We start from the raw sequence: 25,805 nt of genomic DNA, 5'->3' as shown, positions 1-25,805 counted from the left end.
ATTGGCTAAACATCAAGCAGAGCCGCCAATCCAGATTTTGGGCTTATTTACCTGTTTTGGGGCCACAGGAAAGGCCTGCCTTTTTTGCTTGTGAAAAAAAGGTAAAAAGTCAAACATTTGAACAGCCTTGGACGTGCACCTTGACCCCATGGCCAAGGCACAACGTCAACAAGGCTGTCCCAATAACATTACACATGCGCCTCAACCCCAAGGGGGAAGCACATGGTCATTCAAACGCATGCATCATGCCCCCGGAGGGCCACAATGCATGGTCATACAATTGGGACCACTCCTCTTAATAGGAGTAAAACCCCTTAATCCACCAGCAGGGCATTACTCCTGCCAGGTCAGATTTGCATGCAGGTCTACCGCCCCTCGTCAGGACGGCATACTGCAAAAAATCTAACCAATGAGGACCAAATTCATCTATTAAGTTGATCAAGGCACCTCCCAGCTTTAATGGTGAGCACCAGCCACGGATTATGCCTCACACGGTAAAAACCACATAACCCGCAAGGAACCAACAGCCTGTCTGCCACACAGACCATCGTTCCCGCCAGTGCAAACCAAAAGCAGGGGGTGCGGTGCGATCGGCGGAGGTCATAATCAACGACATAACCTCCACCTTTGGGGCCGGAGGCATAAAAACACTACCATTTCCGAGTGTTACCACACTCTTAATGGCATACATTCCAGTATGGTATGTTTGCGTTTTACATGTGTTCTGTTTGTGCATTTTTGGAGTAGCGCGCATCTGTCATTTATAGCATTTTTGGACTTCCGTGACTCGAGTGCATGAGTAATGCTGCGATTAAATTTTCGCATTTAACAACATGAAAACGTGTTCCCAATAATGCACAGATTGCAGCTAGACTGCCTTCCCTTTCCATCGCCTTCCCCTCTCTCAGTTTCCAGAAACTCTCCATGTTAACCTCTGCCTCAAATAAATGAGAAAGTATTTTTAATTTACACGTTTTTCAGTTGCAACACCTGCTCAACACTTGCTCTCAGGCTGAAGGCGAGGAGCTTAGGCAAGGAGGATGACATTGAGGACTTCACGACCAGCCCGTCATGGGCCTACGCGTTAATGGGACACCATGATCTGTTGGTTTGACGCTATACACACATCTCCCAACATGTATCCGATGATACGGCTGATAAGACTATACACTTCCAAGTCCAACATAATCAAGCTTCGCCGGGAGTATGAAAAATTTTTTTGAGGATGGAAAACGGGTGTGGTTAATACACCATCGCAGTTAATACACCAATAAATATGGTACCCCTTTCTGCCAAAGTTGAACTTTTTTTCAAGAATTTTTTACAAAATAATTGAAAGTGAAATACAGAAATATCTTACATACATAAGTATTCAACCCCCTGAGTCAATACTTTGTAGAAGCACCTTTGGCAGTGATTAAAGCTTCTTCTTCAGTATCTTCTTCTTCTTCTTCGGTATGTATCTGCTTTGCACATCTGGATTTGGGGACTTTCTCCCATTCTTTCTTGCAGATTTACTCAAGCTCTGTCAAGTTGGATGGGGAGTGTTGGTGAACAGCATTCTTCAAGACTTCCCACAGATTCTCAATGCGATTAAAGTCTGGGCTTTGGCTTTCTGTCTGGGCTTTTTTATTTGTTCTGAAGACAATCCAGTGTTGCTTTGGCTGTATGATTGGGGTCATTGTCCTGTTGAAATGTAAATCTCCACCGCAGTCTAAGGTCATTTGCACTCTGGAGCAGGTTCTCCTCAAGGATTTGCTTGCATTTGTCTCCATTCATTGTTCCCTCTATCCTTCCAAGTCTTCCAGTCCGTGCAGCTGAAAAGCACCCCCAAAGCATGATGCTGCCACCACCATGCTTCATGGCAGGGATGGGCTTAGATGGGTGATGAGCTGTGCTTGTTTTTCTGCCAGACGTAGCGTTTCGCATTCAGGCCAAAGGGCTCAATATTTGTCTAATCAGACCACATAATCATTTGCCTCATGCTCTGTGTCTTTCAAGTGCCTTTTTGCAATATCCAGGCATGCTGTCATTTGCCTTTTTCTCAGGAGTAGCTTACATTTGGCCACTCTGTCATAGAGCCTAGATTTGTGAAGTGCTGCACTGTTGTCCACCCGGCAGGTTCTCCATTCTAAGCCAAGGAACCCTGTAGTTCTGTCAGAGTGGTCATTAGGTTATTGGTCACCTCCCTGACAAAGGTCCTTCTTGCCAGGTTGCTCAGTTTGGTCGGACAAGTGACTACCCTGGAAGCGTCTGAGTAGTTCCATATTCTTTCCATTTCCTAATGATGGAGCTCACTATGCTCTTTGGAACTTCCAACATTAGAAATTGCTTTATACCCTTCCCCAGATCTATGCCTCCTCAACATTTTATCTCAGTAAAACGGACAGTTTCTTTGGACTTCATCATAGCGTTAATGGTCTGACATGCAATGCCAACTGTGGGACCTAATGTAGAAAGATGTGTTTCTTTTTACATCATGTCCAATCAATTGAATTGGCCACGGGTGTACCCCAATCAAGTTGTGTCAACATCTCAAGGACGATCAAAGGAAATTGGATGCACATGAGCTCAATTTGGAGTGTCATAGCAAAGGGGTTTAAGACTTATTGACATTTCAGCTTTTCATTTTAAAATATTTTGTAAAAAATATATTAAAAAAATATATATACTTTGACATTATGGGGTATTACGTGTAGGTCAGAAAAAAAAGTGAATTTAATCCATTTTAAAATCAGGCTGCAGCACAACAAAATGTGAAAAACGTCAAGTGGTATGAATACCTTCTCAAGACACTGTATGTGAAACACTCGAGACACCCTTAGTGAAAAACACCCTTTGCATCAGCATCTCGTTCACACTACATTCAGATTATGACACCATTACAAACATTACTCACTTCAATCCAGTTACGTCCATCAAATTCAAGTCCAAAAAATAATTCCTTGAACAGAATGCCAAGTGCCCACACATCGACTGGGGGACCTTCGTAGCCATCTTCTGTGATCTCTGGTGCCATATAGTAATCTGTGCCCCAGACGTCATAAAATTTTTCACCATGTATGAAAGGTGTGGCAAGGTCAAAGTCGATGACCTTCACAATCCCCTCATGACTGTAAAGCACGTTGTCCAGCTGGAGAGTAAACAGAAATCAAAATGTGAAAAAACATAAAACCTTTGGTGATAAATTATGATAAAGGAAAGATGCAAATTTAAATGCGATGGGCAGGCAGGAAACAAAATTGCAGAAAGAGAAAACTTGAAAAAACATCCTCTACCAATGCCAATCAGGGGTTCACATAATATGGAGGAGGTTGAAGCGAGAGTAGATAGTGAGGAGAATAAACAATAGAGTTGCAGGAAGTGAGACTTGGTTTGGCTAAATGAGAGGAATCGAAGGTCACCAGATGTAGAGGTGTGAAAGGAAAGAGAAAAATCAGAGGAAGTGTCGCAATCTAGGTAAAGGACAATATTATATCAAGAGAAAAGGGCGATCTGAAGCAGGGAAGTAATGAAGAGTGTTCTGTATGGATAGAGATTAGGGATGGGAGACTATTTAGGCACGTATAATCAGGCTCCTGCTGTGAAGGAAGAGTGAGATTAAAAGGTTCATTCAGAATTCAGAAAGGATTGTGGTGAGGGAAGAGTACTGCTTGTGGGTGATATTATAAATATTAATTATTAAATAAATATTAGTAAATAAAATTAATACTAAATAAAATAATAAATATTAAATATTAATTTGCCAGGGATAGACTGGGTTCAGAAACAGGGCAGAGGAGGAATTTCGTGATCTTGTCCAGGATTGCCTTTTAATGCAATTTGTCGATAGTCCCACGAGGAGCAGTGTTAGACCTCTTATCTATAATAATAAAAGGCAGTGTGCATCCATCCGCCATCTCCTCCATAACTCCAAAACCATGAAACCTAGCAGTCCCAAACTTTGCAGGCATACACCTGGACCTCCAACAGATTGCAATGATGAAAACTGTGTGTTTGGGTGTGTTATAACGCCATTTTTGAAGATAATTAACAAGGTGCTCATAAGAAAAACACTGAAAAAGCCTTAACATTATGGCGGCCCACCATCTTGGTCAGCCCACTGCCATTCAGCCCACTGCCTGGGTTCTTAAGCCGCCATTTTGTTTCGTCCTATTCAAACGTACCTTGCCTTGGAAACATGATCAATTATCATTACATAATTGAAGCATATTGTTATGTGTATGGGTGTAGGTAATGAAATACCTTCGGCGAGATAGAACTGTGTAGGTTTAGCATACTCTGTATGTCGCGAAGAAGCCACCTCGATGTATTTAAGTTAGGACCGGATATTCGTGTAAGGTCGTTTGTGTGTCTCCATGTGAGGGGTGGAGCTCTGCTAATTAGTTAGGGCATATGGACAAATTCCCCGTGTGTAATTTCCCTTGTGATTTTTCCCTTCGTTCTTATAAAACACATGCGGCAAGCCACGCACTCTTCACCGAATTAAAAACAACATAATTGCCGACTGGACCGAGACACGACCACAGCACCCAGCTCGAATCTTCTCGATGGGCGCCAAGAATTGCAGTGAGGCCACGCCCCAAAGGACAATTGGTTGGGACCATTCGGTGGTGCTCTTTGATTGGTGAGAGTGTGACGTCATCGTCGAATATTCCATCACCTGGAGTAAAAAGGCAAAGCACCGCATTTTCTTTCTTCTCTTGGTCTGGGCTTCATCGTGAGCAGTTGCATTCTCTCTCTATCCCTGGGCTGTCGGTGGAGGTGGCTGCACTTTGAGCAATATGTGCTCGCGAGGGGCGTGGTAGAAGCCCGGTGGATCGTGGCAATCGGAGGAGGAGGGAGGATTTTGGCTGCTTTGCGCCAATGGCTGGGGGTGGACCCAACTTCGTGCCAACGCGTGTTTTCCCGCGTAGGGATGCGGGACCTGTGACAGCCACAAACCGTCATATGAGGGAGACCAGAGCTGAGTACCAGCCACAGCACCATACACATTTATTTTTACTTTCGTTTTCCCCTTGTTTTCTATACAGTCCGTGAGGAGGGTCCCTCATTTAGAAATCTTAGTTTGCCTTACCGTTGGGTTTGTTCTGCCCGCATTTAATTTCATGAAACCATTATTTGTTCCATTTCATTTGTTGATTTGTCTGTCTCGTATATTTGTTCGTGGTTCGGATAAACCGTTGTCGTGGCCGTCCGTTCAAATAAGACCAGGGACCTCCGTTTCCATTGTGCGCCATAAAGAGATAACACCGCCATAGTTGGGTGTACGCCTCGGAGTGAAAGCTCGTTTGGTCATCTGTCGTCCTGAGGTCTTCACGACAGGGGGCAACACGACAATATCATCAAAATCTGGATTCGGATATGAGGATTTGATCCTATAGACACGTGGTTCTTAACCTGGGTTCGACCGAACCCCAAGGGTTCAGTGAGCCAGTCTCATGGGTTCGGCAGAGGTCCTCCGAAATGCATAGCAATTTGTTTTTTGTTTTTAGTTTTGTATCGATTTTGAATCTATGTGTAATTACGCTTATTATTAATATTATTATTATTTTGCTATGTATGTTACGAACAAATGGAAATGTTATTTGTAATTGTATTCCCATCCCATTCATGGTTTCTCTGGTCTGTGTTCAAGATAAGTTGTTTCACACTGACTGTAGTAAGTTGAATAAATGAGCAACTTGCTAATTATTCTGTTGATGGTGCTTACTTGCTTACTTACTTACGGGATTTTGGACTTTGCAGGTGTTCGGAAATTCCAGTGAATAGCCTCGATTAGCTTGCCGTGTGCCGTGCGTCATTGGTCGCGCCTTACTTTGGAGTTACTGATTAATTGAAAAGCAAGTTGGAAATGTTTGTGGATATGCAGGGCGAGTTCAGTTATATTAAAGTCAAAAGTGGATGGTGATTATAAAATATGATTGAATTACTCAGAAAATTAGGTGGAGGTGATATAACTCCTTTGGTCGCAATTCAAAACTAACAATTCGCAGTTTTCTATGTAATATTATAATGGAATTTGAGGTGACAGAGTTGAGTAGATAATATAAATCCCGTCATCCTAACTATAAGTTACGTTTTCTTCGTTAAAATTTCTCAGTTTTCAGAGGGGTACTGATTATATTTAAGCATGTTCCTTTTAAAATTTTTGTCATATAATTATTTGGCCGAACTCAATTAAGATCTGTTTGTTACTTTTTTTTTTTTTGCAGTATGTCGAGCAAAAAAAGGAAGTGGTGGGAGGATTACGTACGGTATGGGTTCACGTGTTTGACGGAACGGGATGGAAGTCAGTGGCCTCAATGCATGCTTTGCAATGTCAAGTTGAGCAACTCCAGCCTAGCACCAGCAAAACTACGGGAACACTTCAAAAAACTGCACGGCGAGGGGCAGTACAAAGATGCAACGCTGGATGCATTCAAATTGAAGAGAGTCCGATTCGACACAAGTGCTTCCTTTCCCACTCTCGGCTTCGTTCCAATTGACAAACCGATCCTCACCGCATCGTATGAAGTTGCGTACATGATCGCAAAGCAGGGCAAACCGCACACCGTTGGCGAGACACTCATCAAACCGGCCGCGTTGCAGATGGCCAACATCATGCTGGGAAAAGCTGCTGAAAACAAGTTGTCTCACGTTCCACTCTCAAATGATACCATCAGATGCAGAATCGACGACAGGATCGACGACATCCTTGCCCAGGTAGATGCAGATTTAGTCGCGAGCCCGACGAAACTCAGCCTTCAACTCGATGAGACCACCGACGTTTCAAAATTGAGCCAGCTCATCTTATTTGGGCGTTGTATCAGTCATCCTTCCGAGGTCGGCAAATTGAGTACCAGTTCTCACTGGTAATTCACTGTGTGTTGCAAGAGGTGACTAACAGGGTTGGCGGCAGGAAGGGCATCCGGCCATAAAACATTGCTTCAAAAAGGGGGCCACGGTGCCCGAAAAAGGCCAACCCCTGCTCTGCAGGGAAAAATGGCCTCGAAAGGTGGTTCAAGCCTCTCACAACAATGAAGAAGGCAGCTGACGTGAAGAAGCTTGTAGATGACTTCTTCAGAAGCAACGGCCTCTCGTGGAACATGGTGTCTGCAGTTTGCCCGGACAGAGCTCCAGCCATGCTGGGATGCAACTCCGGTTTTGGAGCGCTGGTGAAGGCCGATGCACCACACATCATCGTCACGCACTGCGTCCTGCACAGACACGCGCTGGCATCAAAAACCCTGCCTCCAAAACTGGCCAATGTTCTGAAAATCGTCGTTGAAACTGTGAATTACGTGCGAAGCCGTGCTCTGAATCATCGCATCTTCAAAGAGCTGTGCAATGAAATCGGCTCTGAATTCGAAGTCCTCCTCTACCACTCTAACGTCCGATGGTTATCACGAGGGAAGGTAGTGAGCCGTGTTTTTGCCTTGCGTGTAGAATTAGCCCTGTTTTTGCGAGAACACCAGCATTGCCATGCAACGCACTTCCAAGAGTCAGAGTTCATCCTCGCCTTGGCGTACTTGGCTGACATCTTCGACGCACTCAATCATCTCAATTGCCAGATGCAGGGTGGTGGAGTGAATGTCATCGAATCTGAAGAAAAGCTGAGCACTTTCCGAAATAAGTTACCGTTGTGGAGGTGGCGAACAGAGAACGACAACTTCGCAAACTTTTCGCTACTGGACGAGTGCGTGAGCGGGATCGAAGATGAGTCTGAAGTTGGAGGCACTGCTGTACCGGGGGAGCTGAAGCAAGCGATTGCCACGCACTTGGATGAGCTGGGAAAGTCATTCGACGGCTACTTCCCCGACCAAGAGCAATACCCAGCATGGGTGCGGCAGCCGTTTACTTTCAATGTTGCAACGGCAGATGTCAACGACCAATACCTCGACGACCTCATCGACTCCAGCAGAGCCAGGCTCAACAACAACTCTTCGGCACAACAATGCTCTGAACGTTTTGGTGCTGCCAAATGGAAGGGTATCCTCACATCGCTAAAATTGCCCTTGAGATCCTCACCCCGTTTGTTACAACGTATCTCTGCGAGCATGCGTTTTCGAAACTGGTGGACATTAAAACAAAGAAAGGAGCAGGCTTACATGCGAAAATGATTCGAGGGTGGCCCTTGCCAAAACAAAACCACGCATTTCCCAGATCGCCTCCCGAAAAGAAGAACAGAAAATGCATTAAGATGCAATTCTTCTTAATTTTTTTGTCAAATTTGAGGGGTTCCGCAAGTGTTCGGTGGGTTTCGTTAGGGTTTGGCACCTTTAAAAAGGTTAAGAACCACTGCTGTAGACTAAATAAATGTCCAAATCTGGAGTGAAATCTGACAAAATTTACCACATTGAGTGATTCTTATAACTAAGTGTATACAGTATATTCATTTATTCAAGCAAGGCTATCATTCTCCTTCTGGGGGGTTTTTTTTAATTGAACTAAAAAAATCTATATTCCAAAAGCCGTGTCTGTCTGTTTGTGGTGTTTTCACTTGAGAACGGATTAACGGATTTCAATAGATATAACTCCGGTGGATTCGGGTAACTCCCGGGAATGTTTGTATATCCAAATTTTTTTTTTTATGGGTACATGGACACGCGTGTCAAAACTGCAAATGCCAACACGTGACGTTGGTTATCCTGCACGGGGAGCAGGATCTCCCAGCAATCCTTTTTTTCCTCTCCCCATACATTAGCCATCACAGCAAAGACTGGTATTTCCGTCAGCAAAGCGATGGGTCTTATATTCTTGTATTTTATAAAACGAGCCATGTCTGTCTGTCTGTCTGTTGTGTTATAACTTGAGAACGGATTAACGGAATTCAATAAATCCAACTGTGGTGGATTCGGGTAACTCAGGGGAATATTTGTGATCCAAATTTTTTTTCCCCTTTATTTGTTTTAAGGGTACATGGACACGCGTGTCAAAACTGCAAATGCCAACAGGTGATGTTGGTTATGCCTGCACGGAGAGCAGGATCTCCCAGGAATCCTTTTTTTTTTTCTTCCCCCATAGATTAGCCATTGCAGCAAAGATTGGAATTTTCGTCAGCGTAGCGACGGATCTCATATTCTAGTAATAATATTGGTGAAAGCGAAAGTATGAATTAACTTAATTCATACTTCCATGGGATAGGGTGTCACTCCATTGTACCTGCAATCTGTTTATAAAATTCCCTCTAGACGATGAATTGCATATTGTTGCGGTTTTGAGAGTGTAAATATAACATCATTAAAGGTTTAAAGTTTGCCCCCCATAGTTAGTCCACAAGCAACAAGTAGGCCCATTAGAATTAGTTATGTCATAGTATGTGCAAGAGTAGGCCATTTCCCTAGTAACATCTGCATTGTGTAAAGAAATAATAAGCTTAGGTCCTTTCATTTTGCGGCCGCCCTCCAATTTCCATCATGGGCAAACTCGATCTCGCGCCCCATTTGGCATCCCTCAAGTTTGTTACGCTTTGGCCGCCAGCAGCGTTCGCTGCCCTTGGTTTCGCTCGAAACTAGTCGGGTAACCACGAGGTAGGCCTGAAAAGGGGGCGGAGCGCGAGGGTCGAGGTGTGGCCGCGACAAGCAGCACGTCAGAAGGCGTCAGAACCAACCAGAGGTCGGTGGGCATGGCTTGATAGGGCGTGGCAAGAAATGTCTGGTGAGTTCGAGAGAGTGCCAAGGGCGTGGCAATAAAACCCTTGGCGCGAGGCCCCCACCCCAGATGAGAAAGGGATGCGCGGTGTTGAAGTTGACAGATGAGAAGGGAGAGGCGCTTACAAAGGACTTGCAAGGACTCGTGTGTGAGAACTGCATCAAGAGGACTGGTTGAAAAGGACACTGAGTTGAGAAGGGAGAAGCGCATTGCTCGCGTTTATTGAACCAGCACGAACTATTCGCTTATTACGTACGCGGCTGAGCCGCGAGTGCAACCGCAAAAGCCAGCCTGCCATTCACCCCGTAATAATCCCGTGCACGCCGAACGATACGTGGAGAGCTCCTGGCCGCTGCCGTCTTTGTTCGTCTCCTTCGCGGTGCGAGTTGGGGACCGGAGTGAGCTGCCCGGACGTCATTCCTGGACCATCGACCTGTTCGTCTGCAACCCCGTGTGAGTGTGTTTGAGTGTGACGGGCCCGTTTGTCCAGGGATAAGTTAAGACTGTTTAAGGCTGTACTGTGTATTATTCTTCTTCTTCCTTATTGTACAAAGTGTAAATAAAATCTGTTATTCCTTTTCTTCCCAAATTCGACCGTTTCAGTCATTTCCATCATTGGGTAAGCGTGGCACGATTACGAACCGCTTGGATCAGGTTCGTCATTGCTAACGGCTCGCTACCGCTCGGCGTTTAGACTAACACCCGTGATTCGGGCGGGGCTTATTTCCTCGTTTCTGGGCGGCGTTAGTACTTCGGTAATAGCGAATCCCTAGTCCTAAAACCCTACCTAACGCTGTCCGGGAAGGACGTCATCGGTCCCGGGTCCCGTCAGCTCGTAAAAGACAAGGGGAATAATCCCCCCTTGGTAAGGGGAAAGGCCGATGCTGAGATCTACAATATTTGGTGTCAGGGGAGTGGGATTGGACCCGAGGTGCGCCTAACGCACTCAAAATTATGAGCGGCCGAAATTTAATCATTACAATCCAAATTAAAATTGTGCCATGGATAACCAAGACAGTCGGATATGGTGGGGGCGAATGAGGAGATAGAGGAGGAGTTAGAATCAATCGAGGACCCCCGGGAAGAATTGGGAGAAATGGAGGAGAGCATTGATGAGGGTGCAGCAGTAGGGGTGGCAGGTGAAGAAAATGGCGGCGCCGTGCACATGGCCGTGGTAGCCGAGCCCGCGGTGCCAATGGACAAGAACCTATTTATGGCACAAATATGGGCCTATATGGTAAAATCGGACCATAAAATGGATGCGATGAGTGGGCAAATGGATAATCAAACGAAAAAAATGAAAGACGGGTTAAATAATTTGGAAAACAAAATGGGTGGCCAAATGAAAGAAATGAAAGACGGGTTAAATAATTTGGAAAACAAAATGGGGGACCAATTGAAGGAAATGGGGGACAAATCTACCCGGGAAATAACTGGGTTGAAAAACAAGATGGGGGATCAATTAGAAAAGGTAAAAAACGGGCTGGAAAGCAGAATGGACACCCGAAGGGAGTTAATAAAAAAGATGGGGATTGACATGAGGCGCAGGTCGAGCGGGAAAGTCGCATTGGAACGCGATGGGGTAGCGCGACTTGAGGAACGTGGGGAAAGCGAGGTTGAACAAAGCACAGTTAAGTGGACCGGGGTACAAATCGCGACACGGAGTATAGAAAAGCCGATGGCCGCTGAATTAGAAGAGAAAATTTTAAGCGCGCCGGTGGTCCTTGGGCTAGAAAAAGAAAATGAAATATGTATAATTGAAATTGAGGCTGAAGAGACGGCAGGATTAGAGATTGAATCGAAGAAAGAAATGGAATGTACTCAAAGTCTGCATTCGCATTGTGATGTCATGCTGCCTAACCAAAATGGAAGTTTGCAGGTGCGGGAGGAGAAGAGAATCCCGAAGGTGAGTAGGGTTGTGTATGGCACGAAAAGGTTTGGCGCGAAAGTGGGTGGCGGGAAAAGATTTTTCGCGCGCTTGGGATCGCGACATCACCCGGGCGCTCGTGGAAGGTTTGTGGTGCGCTGTGTGAAGGTGAATGGCGCGCGGGTGCGAACGGCACCGAAGCGCGAGTGTGTTACAGGGTGTGAAGAAGAATGCACAATGGAGTGTATGTGTGGAACGGAGTGTGATACAGAGTGTGCGATGGCCGAGGAGAGGGTGCGGGAGTGCACACCAGAGCGCGTGATTGGGTGTGCAGCAAAAGAGTGCACATCCATGGTTGTTACGGAATACGTAACGGGAGAGTGTACGCGAGGGTGTGCGGTGGCCAAGTGTGTTACGGAGTGTGTAACAGAGGAGTGTGTGATAATGGAATGTGTGAGCGGCATGAGTGCGCCTGAGTGGTGTGCACCTGAGTGTGCAAGAGAAGAGTGTGCACAGGAGAGTGCAGTGAGGGAGTGTATGGGTGGCGCTGGAGCGCCGCGTTTTGTGAGTATGGAAAGGGTCGCGTGGTGTGAGAATGCGATTCGAGCATCGACGCAGACCGGGTTAGCGTTTCGGGCGACGAACAGCTGACGCGAGCTGTCGGGGCGTGGTGCGCTTTGTGTGCTGCGGGGGCCAGTGGGGATCGTTGCCGCAGTGGCGTGCACGATTCGTGCCGGGCCCCGCCCTGTATGGTCGGTGCCGTGGTGAAAAAGGCAAACGGCACGATTCAAGGGGGGGTAGGGTAGGCGAGGTCGGACCTTCGCCCCCTGGCGGGCGCGGTGCTCCGGCCGGGGGAGGTTGGGCCATCGTGCCGGAGACCGAAAGGCTCCGCGCAGAGATGGCGCCTGGAACCTCGGCCCAAACATGCCTCCTCCCCAGAATCGGAAATGCCGGACGGACCCAACCTACAGGAGACCAACCACCCGCATGCATTGCTCGGCTTTTCGAGGCCGAGCGGTGAAAATGTATTTCCACCCCGAGAGGCTTGAGTGTAGTGGACGAATAGAAATAGTGATGGCGAATGGTAGCTTTACCATTCAAAGTGGGGCACATGAGCTATAGTTTATGGGGATGTCAGTGAAAGCTAGCCGAAGGCGGGCTAGGATATTGTTAGGGATTTAGAAATGACTTTAGGAGACATGAGATCTAAGTAGTGACATTTGTACCGGTAGAGGGGCCGTAGAGAGATGAGATGGATGATAATGACGAGGGAAGTGCTTCGTGTAAGGGAAGACGGGGAAAGCACGAGTATTAGGGGAAATAGTTAGTTAGATGATGCTGTGTGTGTGGAGAAATTGTGTGTGAGGATAATCTTTAGGCGCAAATGAGGAATTGAATGAAATTGGTTGTGGATGAACTTGTGCAAATGAGGAATTGGTCGGGGATGACCCGAGGAAGTGTATGAGTGGTGTATTGAGGACATGTGTAATTGTGTTGAGTGAATGGGCTTGCATGGGGTGCAAGTGGAGAACAGGTGTGTGGAATAAATGGTGTGGAGTGAATGGTGTGGAATGAGTGTTGTGGAGTGCATGATGCGAAGGAGTGGATGGAGGAAAATGGACCCCTTCACGAATACCCGGGGAGGGTAGTTTAAAGTTAGGTAGAGGGTTTAGGTAAATTGTTTGGATATTGACATCTGTGGTGCAGATAGTAGCAAAGTATTGCTTGGATGGGTGCGTGAGTCTGTGGAAATGGCTGGGCGTGTGGGCATAATTGGTGAGTATGGTTATTCGGGCACTCTGCCACTGGTAGTCTGTCGGCCAGTTGAGGCCGCAGGTTGGTTCTGGGAGCCAGTTAGAGTCAGAGTAGGTTTCAGTGGGGCCCGAGGATCCTAGGAGAGGACCCGGGTAGCCCAATGCCAGAGAGGGCATCAGAAGGGTGAGAGAGCCAGGAGGGGCCTTCCCCGATTTAGGGTAGTTGTAAGGAGCATGGTAAGCTCGGGTGGCGACTTCAGTGGCCGAGGTGCGCAGGTAGGTAGACCTGCTGGTAGAGCCACATGACCCAGCCCCAAAATTGTGCAAAGGCACAGATATAAAAATTGGGGGAGTGAGACCCAATATTGGTAGGGCACCACAGGGTGTCAATGGGAATTGGTTTTTAGAACCACATAGTTTAAAGATGCCAAGTGGCAGGGCATGACCCCGGGTAGTGTAAGTGAGTTAATGTCAATTAGAGTATAGTTAGTATGAGAAATCACTTCGCACCATCCGCATCCACTCACCAAGGAGACAGGACTCCACACCAGGTTTTGCAAATGTTTGGAATGTAAGACGCATCTCAACGTGAGAGTGACATTGTGTGATATTCCACCTCTTCCTTCTTGGGAGGGATTGGATAACGAATTTGGAGTAGAGGGGGGATAGAAAAGACAAGACATAGTGACGAATTTGTAAATTGTAAATACGGCGAGGGGCAAGGGTAGTGTCGGCTGACATGGGGGGGGGGGAGGGGGGTACGAACGGTTAGGGACTAGCTTTCTCCGCTCGCTCTCCCGTGCTCCTCATGTTGCATTGCCTTGAATTGTGTGTACCCTTGCGCTGAGTGGGTTCATCAAAAATGTAGTGGTTTGAGAGGGTCATTAACCAGTGTGGCAGCTACATTCAAGTATAAGGTGTGCACAGAGGGAGCTGCAGATGGAGGAAATGTTGAGTTGGATCTTGGAGACGGCATGAAACTGGAAGGTGTGAAAACATTTTGTTACCTTGGAGACAAGCTGAATGGAGAAGGTGGATCAGACTCAGCAACGGTTGCTCGAGTGAGATGTCTTCATGGAAGACGTTTCGGGAACTGAGTGGCGTGCTGACGAGGAGGGGAGTGTCGTTGAAGCTGAAGGGAAAGGTGTATGCTGCATGTGTGAAAAGTGTTGTGATTTATGGGAGCGAGACATCGGTAATGAACGTAGAGCAGCAACGAAGGCTGGAAAGGGTGGAAATGCGGATGGTTCGGTGGATGTGTGGAGTATCGTTGAGAGAGAGGAAGACAAATGATGAATTGCGGAAGATGATGGGAATAGAGCCTGTGATGGATGCTGTGAAGAGAAACAGTTTGAGATGGTTTGGTCATGTGTTGAGGAAGGATGAAAGTGACTGGTTGAGAAGAGTGATGGAAATGAATGTAGAAGGAAGTAGAGGACGGGGAAGACCGAGAAAGACTTGGCTAAAGATGGTCGAAGAAGAAATGCGGGCAAGGAGGTTAACAAAGGGGAGATGCAGAAAATCAGGCAAAATAGAGAAGATTGTCATGGGGACCGCAAGGCTAACCCCCACTCTTGCAGGGAAAATGGCCTTAAAATGCTTGTTGTTGTTGTGTAGTTCTCTTAAAATATCTACGATAAAAATACACTTGTTAAAAAAAAAAAACATCTTGTTTGGAACTCCACTGTGTTGAACTCTAGCTTTGCAAGTGAAAGTCTAACATTTTGTTTGCTCGCTGTGATTTGCACATTTATAGAAGATTCAGGCTGCTTCTGCAAGCCATGGCATTACAGTACACAGAGCTACCTTTTTGTTTTTACATACCCATTTTTTTATTGACGAACATTTTTGTGCGATATACTTTCATTGTATTTATAGATAGTTATATTGATATACCTATAAAAATGTGCTTATTTAAAAAAACACGAAATCAAACGTCGTGGTTGGAACTCAAATCAAACGTCCGACTTGTCAAACTGTATCAATGCAAGTGTAAAGTTGACATTTTGTCTGCTCTCAGTGGGTTCCATATTTCGCTGATTTGCTGCTTGATTTTCACATTTATAGAAGACTATCTTAAGGTAAATCTTTGTGGTTGCAGTTTTTGTGTTTGGTGTACTCCATCAGAGCTGTCCACCCGGAGATGTACGAGGACACCCGGAGAACAAATTAACGCTTTTTAACAGTCAGAACGGTTCAAAGTTAAGACTGCTCAGATTAAGAGTCTCCGGCCATCATAACCTATCATTATCAGTGCATTATCATTCTCTTTGCTAATTCCCCCTCTCCCCGTAACCTTTTCTACACCACCCACTCTCTCTATCTCTGTCCCTTCTTTGCTCTTCCCTCCTTATAAAGTACTGCGCACTCCTTCCACCCACCTCTCGCTCCCACCCTTCTCCTCGCTCTCCCTCCTGACCGGAGTTTTTGTGTAGCATCGTGTGGTGAGGCATCACTCTCCTCCCCCACCAACACTCCGCCTTCCCTTCTCTCTCTCTCTCCTCCCTGCTCCTCCCCCTCTTCACTTCCGCACCCCTCCTCGCTCCCCCCCCCTTCCCTCCTCTCTCCCCTTTTTCCCCCTCCATCCTCCTTTCTCTCTCTCTCTCTCCTCCACCCTCCCTCCTCTCTCTTCCCCTTCCTGCTCCCCCTTTCCTCTCTCTCCTCTCCCACCCCTTCCCTTCCCACCTCTCTTCCCTCCCCCCCCCCTTCTCCCTCCCTCCTCTCCTCCCAACTCTCTTCATATTCCCGTCAGGAAGCAACTCAGTTACCCGGCAAAGCCGGGTACTTTTGTGAGTAAGGCATTATTCTGAATATGGTGGAGAAGGTTGAGGAAGAACAGCATTTATGGACAAGTGACCATAACATAGTGTGTGTAATTGGATTCTGTGAAGACAAGATTGAGATTGTAGGATGAGGTTATGAGACGTCATGAAGATAAATTTTGAGAGTTTGAGGAGAGTGGGTTTAAATTGGGATAAATGACCCAATTCAGTAACAATCAGTAACAGAAAAATGGGCAACCTTCAAAGAGGAAATGTACAACATTTCACAATGTCGCCATGAATAGAGATATCAAAATTAAACACAAATTCCAACAGTGGGGGCTGTCTTTTACACAGACAACAACCGAGCTGGATTGGGTATTTAATTTAATATCTTACTTTCCATTTATATTTCAAGTTTAACTCATTAAATGTAATAAACACAAAAGGGTCCATATGTGACAGATCGCCCCCCCCCCTCTTTTCCTCCATTGTAGGTCATCACCCAACAATATGAATTTTGTTCTTTCCGACACCCTCCACTCCCCACTCCTATTCCTTCCTTTGCTCCACCAAAAAATGGTTTTCATTGCAGTGTTATGAGGAACATATCACGGTCTGCACTGGTGTAGTTGGTTACCTTTATATCCCTGTGCACAATGTTCTGGGAGTGCATGTACTCAACAGCGTCAGCCATCTGGGGAGAGGAGGAGATGAAATATTCAAACATGGACACAGATTGTGGTTGTTAAGATTTTACAATTTTGAGTGCAATTCTTTCTGTCCTATTTCAAACCACATCATAAACATCACACTGAGGCTGAAACCAACTTCAGCTCACCTGCTTCATGGGACACCACAACTCTCTTTCTGTTCGTTTCCTCAGAAGATGAATTTGGGAAGCGAGTGAACCTGCACACATCAAAGAGCAACATACAAGGGCAACGCAATGAGATTCTTCATTTTTGAGAAACGAGTAGAGGAAAAGTTGTTTTGTTTTTGAAGATTTGAATGTTTAATTGTTAAAATAAACACAAAATGATAAAGATAAAAAGGTCATAGAAGAGCAAGGTGACAGAGGACCACAGTTGGACACAAGTAGGGGAAAGAGAGAGAGAGAGAGAGACAGATAGACAGAGAGAGAGAGAGAGAGAGAGAGAGAGACTGACTTTTAAACTCTTGTTATTATAAAAGCATAAAACAAGAGTACCACCAAAGGCAATTCATCCAGGAAAATCAGTAAAATCCCGGAAGGAAAAAACAATCAGTGCACTGCAAACCAAGCAACAGAAAAGGTGCAAATACCAAAAAAAACACGAGGAGAAAATCTAGGCATAATTTCTAAACTAGGCAATTAGGCATAATTTTATATGTACAAATTTACAATCGCATCTGCAACCATGAGGAGAGACGGAAGAAAGAAAGAGTAGGTCAAGACCAGGGGGAGAAAAAACCCGGCAAGGAGAAGCATGGAACAGTGTATAAGAAACACCCGCACTGTATTATACAGAAATTAACAATTTGTTATCTTGGACCTCACAAATCCCTCCAACACACCAGGTCGCAACAAAATTTGCAAGGTCGTTTGCAGTTTGGACACAGCCAAATTCAAGCTTGAGCCTTGCTGACACCAACGAACTAAAAAACACCATAATACTGCATTCCTGCATGGGTCTGCCTCCCAGCTTCGCCTTCCGCGACAGGTATACGGCCAGTTTAGCGGTAGCGGTTAGGAACCCGAATACAATAGATGTGGTTCCCTTTTTGGGAGGAAAGCCAAAGATGTAAGCTTTCAAAGAAAAGGTAACCCGCAATCTATGGGAAATAAAATTTAACCAATGAAACAAAGGAGAAAGTCTTTCACAATTAATGAAAGCATGAAACAAATCTTCCCTCACCGGACAAAAGGGGCAACAGCCGGAAATGGGGGAAAAAAAAACGAATGACAGCATTTGAAGGAACAATCCAGTGGGCCAAACGCCATTGAAGGTCACCTGTTCTTTTAGAAATAAGACCAGCATACATTGTATCCCATAAAGGCTCAGAGGGGGGACCGGGAGGCAAGAGTCCTTTCCACCGGGTAACCCCAGCTAGAGGTGGGTCCCCAAGAAGAAGTTTCACACAAGACCTATAAATACTCTTGCTGCTCATAGCATGGAAGGGGGTTGACCCTGCGCTCATGGGGGCAGCTCGTTTGGGGTAAAAGCCACAACTAATTTTGGAACTGTGGGCTCAACCTCTGCGTCCTGGGTCCAATGTAGGCCTAGCTGGTGGCCCCTTCGGATCTCCGCTCTTAGTATGTTCCCGATTTGCCTCCTGGACCGAACACCTGTTAGGTCCGCCAGCTCGTTCGCAGGCTTCCATCCCTGTCCAGAGTCGTGCCGGAGATGACACACTTTCAGGATGATGGCCACTATAAAATGCTGGCAGAAGTCGCGACTCCTCGGGATATCGAGGAAAAGTGGGTTGAAAAATAAAGGCTCGTGTGCATACATGTTAGTGCCATACGAGTCTGTTTGGCGACTTATCGAAACGCCCTGCCAAGCATTCAAGAGGCTCTGATAAAAGACTGGAAGCACAGATGTATCGACGTGTTGAAGGTTGGTCAGGAAAAGTTCCTGTCTGTATCCGAGCCTCCCAGCTCGTTGAAGAATGGAACAGGCCAAGGGCTTTCCTGGTAGGTGTTCTGCATAAAGCAAGCGTTGGATGGAGCGGAGCCGGAAGGCCCACAGGCGGCATTTCACGTCGACGAGGCCATGACCACCCTCGGCCGAGGGACAACATATGGCGCTGGGTCGAAGCCAGTGGTAGCCTCCCCAAACAAAATCCACCAGTTTCCTCTGGATAGCTTGGAGCAAAACCTCCGGTGGTTGCAGGCAGATGAACCGGTGCCACAAAAGGGTAGTGACGAGGTTGTTGACAACTAGCATGCGACCCTTATAGGAAAGGTGGGGTAGAGCTCTTTTCCATCGGCTCAAACGCCCATCTACCTGGTCAATGATCCTGTCCAAATTGTTCTGGGCATACTGAGGAGGACCGAGGAAGACGCCCAAATACTTGATGCCATCGTTTGCCCACACTAGCTCTGCAGGAAGGGGAGGTGGTGGTAATAACGGTGGCACAGGTAAGTCATTCTTTGGAAAGGGGAACCACATAGGTCGTCGGCATAAGCAGACAGGGTCAAAGGTGGGTGTCCTGGAGAAAGGACAAGTCCAGGGATATCCTTTCTGAGGGCGATTAAGAGAGGCTCCAAGGCGAGGGCAAATAATAGACCTGAAAGTGGACAACCTTGCCTTACCCCTCTCTGAACCTTAATGGGTGGGCAAAACTCGTTAACTTTGATCAAGCTGGAGATATTTGCATATAACAAAGCTATGTAGGCTCTAAAATTAGCACCGAGCCCACAAGCTTGTAACACATGACACAAAAACTCATGATCAATGCTATCAAAGGCCTTTTCAAGGTCAAGAAACACCAATCCAAAATCCTCTTTGACACATTTACCAGTTAACAAATCTCTGATTAGGAATATGTTGTCGAAGATGGATCTGCCAGGGATGCCGCAACTTTGATCAGGTGACACCAGGTCCCCAATAACTGTCTTCAACCGGTTCGCAAGGACCTTGGAAAACAGTTTGTAATCCGTGCACAACAAAGAGATCGGACGCCAATTTGACAGGTGTCGGAGATCGCCAGTCTGGGGTAGCAGGCAGAGTACTGCTCTTCTAAGACTGAGCGGTAATTCTCTGGATAAAAGACGCATCCAGAACGTTGAGCAGCTCTGGGCCCAAAATGTCCCACAATGCCAAAAAAAAATCGGCGGGTAGGCCATCGGTGCCAGGGGCCTTTCCCGACTCCATTTCAACAAGTGCACCGGTTAGCTCTGGAAGGGTAATTGGAGCATCTAGTTCCAGACGTTGGGCCTCAGCCACAGAAGGAAGATGAGAGGTCAAAACATACATCATTTCGTGAGAAACTGTTTTGGCCTTGAAAAGATCAGAAAAGAAATCTATTACATTTAATCTTATATCACTTGGATTTGTTAGGATGTTCCCCCCTGGGTCCAAAACCGAAGATATAAGTCATGCTGGTTTCTCTACAGTTTCTAGGTGAAAGAAAGACTTAGTTGGGGTATCTGAAACCTTTATATTCTGTATTCTTAGCCTGACCAGTGTGCCCGCTGCTTTTTCATGGATCAAATCCCTTAATTGGGCCTTCTTCTCGAGTAGCAACCGATAGTTCACTGGGTTGCTCTCATTGGCCAACTTGCCCTCTAACCTTAAGATGTCTGCTTCTAAGCAAGCCATCGTGATATGTTTTACATTGGTGCAGTGCGAATTAAATTGTTGACAAAATACTCGAATTTGGGCCTTTAGGTTGTCCCACCAAAGACTAATTGAGGAGAAGAAGATTTTTTAGTACTAATTTCAGCCCAGAAATCACGAAAGGCGTCTGTAAATAAACTATCTTCTAAAAGTTTAACGTTAAACTTCCAGTAACTATTTCTGTATGTGGGTCGAGGAAAAGAAAGATCTAAGGTTACCATATGGTGGTCTGAAAACAATGACGGAAAACAACCTGAAGAGACCGCGACGTTCCTAAAGGGTACATTAATGTACCAGCGGTCGAGTCTTGCCGAAGACACCTGGCCATTGGCACATCAACACCAGGTATACTGGGCAATGTTGGGGTGATGCAATCGCCAAACATCCAGTAGACCGGCCGTCTTAAAGAAACGGGATAGGTCCGCATGGGACTCGGGGTGGGGTTCTGCAGAGTTTCTGTCCTTCGAAGGGACAAAGGTGCAATTAAAGTCACCACCAATGCACACACATTGGTCGAGATCAACTGATTTCAGGTGGTTTACCATGGAGGTGAAGAAGGCCTTTCGGTCCCTGCTCTCACTAGGTGCGTACACATTGAAAATGGTGCAGCGGAAGTTTTGGTGTACGAGCTGAAGGGAAATAAGCCGGCCTTTTATGACTTCCTGAAAATAGCAAGATTCGAAAGCTAGACCTGGCTTTAGAAAAAACCCAACCCCAGCAGATGAGGCTGACAGATTGCTAAAATAGCATTGTCCTTTGAAAGTTTGGCACCAGTCATGTTCCACGTTAGGTGTGATTGTGGGTCTCTTGCAGTAAAAGAACATTTGCCTTTTTACGATCAAACAAGTTTTTAACTTGGGCCTGATGGAGGTGACTTGCACCCCCACCATTCATATTTAAGGTCACAAAGGAAATGTTTTTCATTCCGTGTTAATGAAATCGCCCTGTGCTTGGGAACACTCCGTACCTGCTCGGGTAACAAACTTTCTTAATCTGTGGAATTGAGATTTCGTCAGGTCAAAATCCTCATGTGCTTTGATTATTGACTTTGCGGTGCAAATGAATGCTGCCAAGTCAGGGAAATAGTCTTTAATTACAATGTTGTGGTGACGAAACGTTTCGTTAAGGAAGGTAAAAATGAGTTGAGGGGGTACCTGTGAGTGACCTGTCATCGCTTGTGACAGCTCGGTTGCCTCAATGTCATCCTCGGACTCAGACACGTCAGATAACATGTCGTCAGGTTCTGGGGTATTACCCGCTGCCCCCGCGGTCTTGTCTGGAGGCACCTTCACAAGTTTCCCAAGGTGTTCCCGAGAGCACTCGTTAACACTTTGGTGGATATTTGTATCTGGGGTTGGAGCTTGGGTTTGAGATCCCAGCAAACTCAGATTTACCTGCCCCGTTTGTACAGTGGGAACGTTTATTGAATCCATTATCTGCTCGGTATTTAAAGGGGGGACAAGCGGAAAAACATTTCCCAGCTCGGAAATGGTAATACTTTCACTGGATGTTTCACACTCGGCAACTTCCAGGTGAGAGGTACAAATTTTATTTTTCGGCTCATTTACATCATGAGACTCGCTGGTGTCATTGACAATGGTATTCATGTACTCAGTTAGTGAGGGGATGTCAGAGGGACACTCGGACGCATGTGCACCGGGAATGGTGCCGCCCATGACCGCCTTCTTTGCCGCACCAGCGAAATTGCTTGGCACTGGTGCTCTTCGCTTTTTAGAATACACTATGGATTCTTTGTTCATGGGTTCGGGAAAGGGGGCAATGCTAGTTGTGTCAGTCACATCGGTGGGTGTCATCACATTGGAATCGGAAAGCACCGGTGTGTCAGACGACTCAGTCGGGGTGTCAGAAGGTACGGTCGGGGTGTCAGAAGGTACGGTCGGGGTGTCAGAAGGTACGGTCGGGGTGTCAGAAGGTACGGTCGGGGTGTCAGAAGGTACGGTCGGGGTGTCAGAAGGTACGGTCGGGGTGTCAGAAGGTACGGTCGGGGTGTCAGAAGGTACGGTCGGGGTGTCAGAAGGTACGATCGGGGGGTCAAAGAGTACGGCCGGGGTGTCAGAAGGTACGGTCGGGGTGCCAGAAGGTACGGTCGGGGTGTCAGAAGGTACGGTCGGGGCGTCAGAAGGTACGGTCGGGGCGTCCGAAGGTGCGGTCAGGGTGTCAGAGGGTATGGACTGGGTGACGGAAGGTACGGTAGGGGTGACAGGAGATACGGTCCGGGTGACGGAAGGTACGGTAGGGGTAACAAGGGATACGGTCCGGGTGTCAGCGAGCACGGTCGGGGTGTCAGAAGGCGCGGTGGGGGGATTGGCCTTTTTACAATCCCTTTCGTTATGTCCCGGTTCACCACACTTCGGACAAGAGGCCTTAGGACAGAATATTTTAACGTGTCCGAATTCTCCACAATTAAAGCATGTTAAGGAGGCTGAGGTATTCCCGATACATGTGGTATTCCCGATCGTCCAACGATACTTTAAAGGATATATTTAAACCTGTCTCAGCTCCGCGATCCGGGAGAATCATGTACACTTGCCTCCTAAAGCTCATTACGTGCTTGACACGATCGCTGCGACACCCGAGCGGAATCATTGAGATTCGGGAGACAATTTTACCGTAACGAGACAGAACGGATAGGAGTTTCTCGCCTGGCATGAATGGTGGAACGTTGGATTTTGTTATCTTGGTCGCCAGCGTATCCATAGGGGATACCGTAATATAATGACCCCCTTTTATGGTTAGACCGGTACTAACGACGTCATGAACGAGCTTTTCTTCTGACACGAAGACAACAAATTTCTGGTTCATACGTGATGCCGCTCGAACATTACCGTCTTCTATGATGGATCCCACGGCAAGGATAATGTCCTCAGTAGGAGCTCCTTCAGGCGGAACACATGCGAATGCATGCTTACGCGTTAAATTTTCGAACGCCTCGTAACGAGAGCGTACATTCGCCATACCAGCGAAATTTCCAACCTCCCCCCCCCCCCCCCCCCTTGTCCGAAGCGGACAAGAAGGTATCAAACCTAAATAATTGAACTAAAGTAAATAATAAACGTGCATTATAAGCACAAAAATGGCTTACAAAGCGCCGTCAAAGCCAGTAGGCCGCACCCAAAATGGGCCCACTCGCAATCCTCTCTCTCTCTCGAAGACAAGGGTGCAGAACGGATGAAAACACGATGCCGAAGCACACAGGATGGGAAAGGAGAGGGAGGGGGGCAGGGGAGGGCAGGAGAGGGAGGGGAAAACTCACAACGGACTCACCAAAACACAGAGCAGTTGCTCACAGCAGCCATGACGCCATGCCCAACACAAACGGCCTGCAGGGGGCGCGAGAGAGAGAGAAAGAGAGAAAGAGAGAAAGAGAGAAAGAGAGAAAGAGAGAAGAGAGAGAGAAGAGAGAGAGAGAAAGAGAGAAAGAGAGACAGAGAGAGAGAGAGAGAGAGAGAGAGAGAGAGAGAGAGAGAAAGAGAAAGAGAAAGAGAAAGAGAAAGAGAAAGAGAAAGAGAGAAAAAGAGAAAGAGAAAGAGAAAGAGAAAGAGAAAGAGAAAGAGAAAGAGAAAGAGAAAGAGAAAGAGAAAGAGGAAGAGGAAGAGAAGAGAAAGAGAAAGAGAAAGAGAAAGAGAAAGAGAAAGAGAAAGAGAGAGAGAGAGAGAGAGAGAGAGAGAGAGAGAGAGAGAGAGAGAGAGAGAGAGAGAGAGAGAGAGAGAGAGAGAAAGAGAGTAAACACAGGACACTGGAAAGTGAAGGGGAGAATGAAAAGAGGGTACATGGGGAAAGAAAAAATATTGAGGAAAGGATGGAGGGTGACATGAGATGCATGGTGCACCACCTGTATTTTTAAATTTTTTTTGGTATACAGAATCGAGGCTCATGTGAGAGCTAACACATCAAACACGAAAACATGCACGGACACATAAAGCATACAATAAAGGGAGCGGGAGGACAAGAGGGGAAAGACATAGGAAAGCACACAAGCACAACAAAAGTGGAGAACAGGGACGTCTGCAGATCTGTGGAAGGGAGAGGGCTGGGGGGAGGGCGGAGGGATGCATGGTATAAAACAAGTGGACACTACTAGGCATTTCAGGAATGAATTCAGAGATTGAAAAAGGTGGACTTGGGGGTGCATCAACAGGGGCAGAAAAGATCAAGGTTTTGGATGGGGGTTTTGGATAAGAAAAGTTCAAGGTTTTGGATAAGACATGGTGGTGAACAGCTGTTTTAAAGACTTGGAGGGAGGAGATGGATAGAAGAGAGTGTGGGAGTTTGTTCCACAGGCTGGAGAAAAGAGGAATGAAAGAGTGAAGGTGAGCAGAGTGTCTGGATTTTGGCAGCTTCACCAGAAGAGGGTTGCTCTCAGATCTTGTGCGACCTGCAGCAATATTTGGGGGACAGAGCACAGTGCACAGACAGAGCAGGGGGAGCAAGGCCGGAGAGCAGTCGGTAGAAGACAGAAAGACCACCAACCTGACTGCGGTGAGCGAGTGAAAGGCCCTCAGAATCAGCTTCATCGCAGGAGATGCCAATGATTCTGAATGCTTTTGTTTCAACCGCGTGATGCCGGGCTAGGTGGGAGGCAGGAGCACCAGCACAGAGGGGAGAACATTATTCCATTGAGCTGCGGATGAAAGCTTTGTATGTGGTGAGGAGCTCAGAAGTGCACAGGAAGGACTTCGCACGACGGAGGATGCCCAGTCGGCGATTGGCTTTGGAGGCCAGCTTGGAAATGTGGTTTTCCAAGGAAAGGTCATGGCAGATAGTGTGTCCCAAAAGCTTGAGTGACTGAACTTCTTTGAGAAGATTGCTGAGAAAGTAGATGGGAGGGTTGTCCAGATGGTCTTTTCGGAGAGACATAGTGAGAGTGTGAGATTTGTCAGGTTTGAAATACATGTTCCACTTGTTTGACCAGTTTGTGATTTTATCCAGGTTTGCTGAGAGTGAAGAGGCTGCAGCCTGGAGATATGAGGGTGGAGATATGCAGCGGCAGAGAGTGGAGTCATCAGCAAAGAGATGTGGAAGCAGAGAGATCATTAATGAAGATCAGAAAAAGCACAGGGCCCAGAACACTGCCCTGAGGAACTCCAGCCTGGACAGGAAGGGGGAGATGAGAGAATTCCATTCAGGGCCACATGTTGACTGCAAACTGAGAGGAAGTCCGTAAGCCATGCGTGGAGGTTTCCATGGATACCACAGGAGGAGAGTTTCTTGAGCAGAGCGAGGTGCCAGACCGTATCGAAGGCACAGGAAGTGTCAAGGGAGACCACTCGGACTTCCTGTTTGGCATTGAGGACCTCCATCCATGTTGAGACAGCAGAAGCAGCATGTCCAGAGTAGAGTGACCTGGTCTGAATCCAAATTGATGATCAGAGATCAAGCCATTGGAGAAGAGGAAGGATTTGATGTCAGAAGTGATGATCGATTCCATCTTGCTGATTATTGG

General features: G+C 46.7%; 1 protein-coding gene across 1 annotated transcript in view; it reads right to left on the bottom strand.

The window, feature by feature from the left end:
- Positions 1-25,805, bottom strand: part of LOC137426650 (ribosomal protein S6 kinase alpha-3-like) — a 196,638-nt gene that overhangs the window by 64,804 nt on the left and 106,029 nt on the right. Inside the window, exons 14-16 of the mRNA XM_078775236.1 lie at positions 16,858-16,928; positions 16,657-16,713; positions 2,900-3,133 (exon numbers count right to left, since the gene is read on the bottom strand). Of these exons, the coding sequence (XP_078631362.1) occupies positions 2,900-3,133; positions 16,657-16,713; positions 16,858-16,928 (362 nt within the window). The remainder of the gene's footprint in view (positions 1-2,899; positions 3,134-16,656; positions 16,714-16,857; positions 16,929-25,805) is intronic.

The sequence above is a fragment of the Myxine glutinosa genome, chromosome 1, assembly GCF_964187855.1.
Source record: "Myxine glutinosa chromosome 1, kmMyxGlut1.1, whole genome shotgun sequence".
Taxonomy (NCBI): Eukaryota; Metazoa; Chordata; class Myxini; order Myxiniformes; family Myxinidae; genus Myxine; species Myxine glutinosa.
Note: the sequence above shows the minus strand (reverse complement) of the source record. Positions and strands in the feature narration are given on the sequence as shown.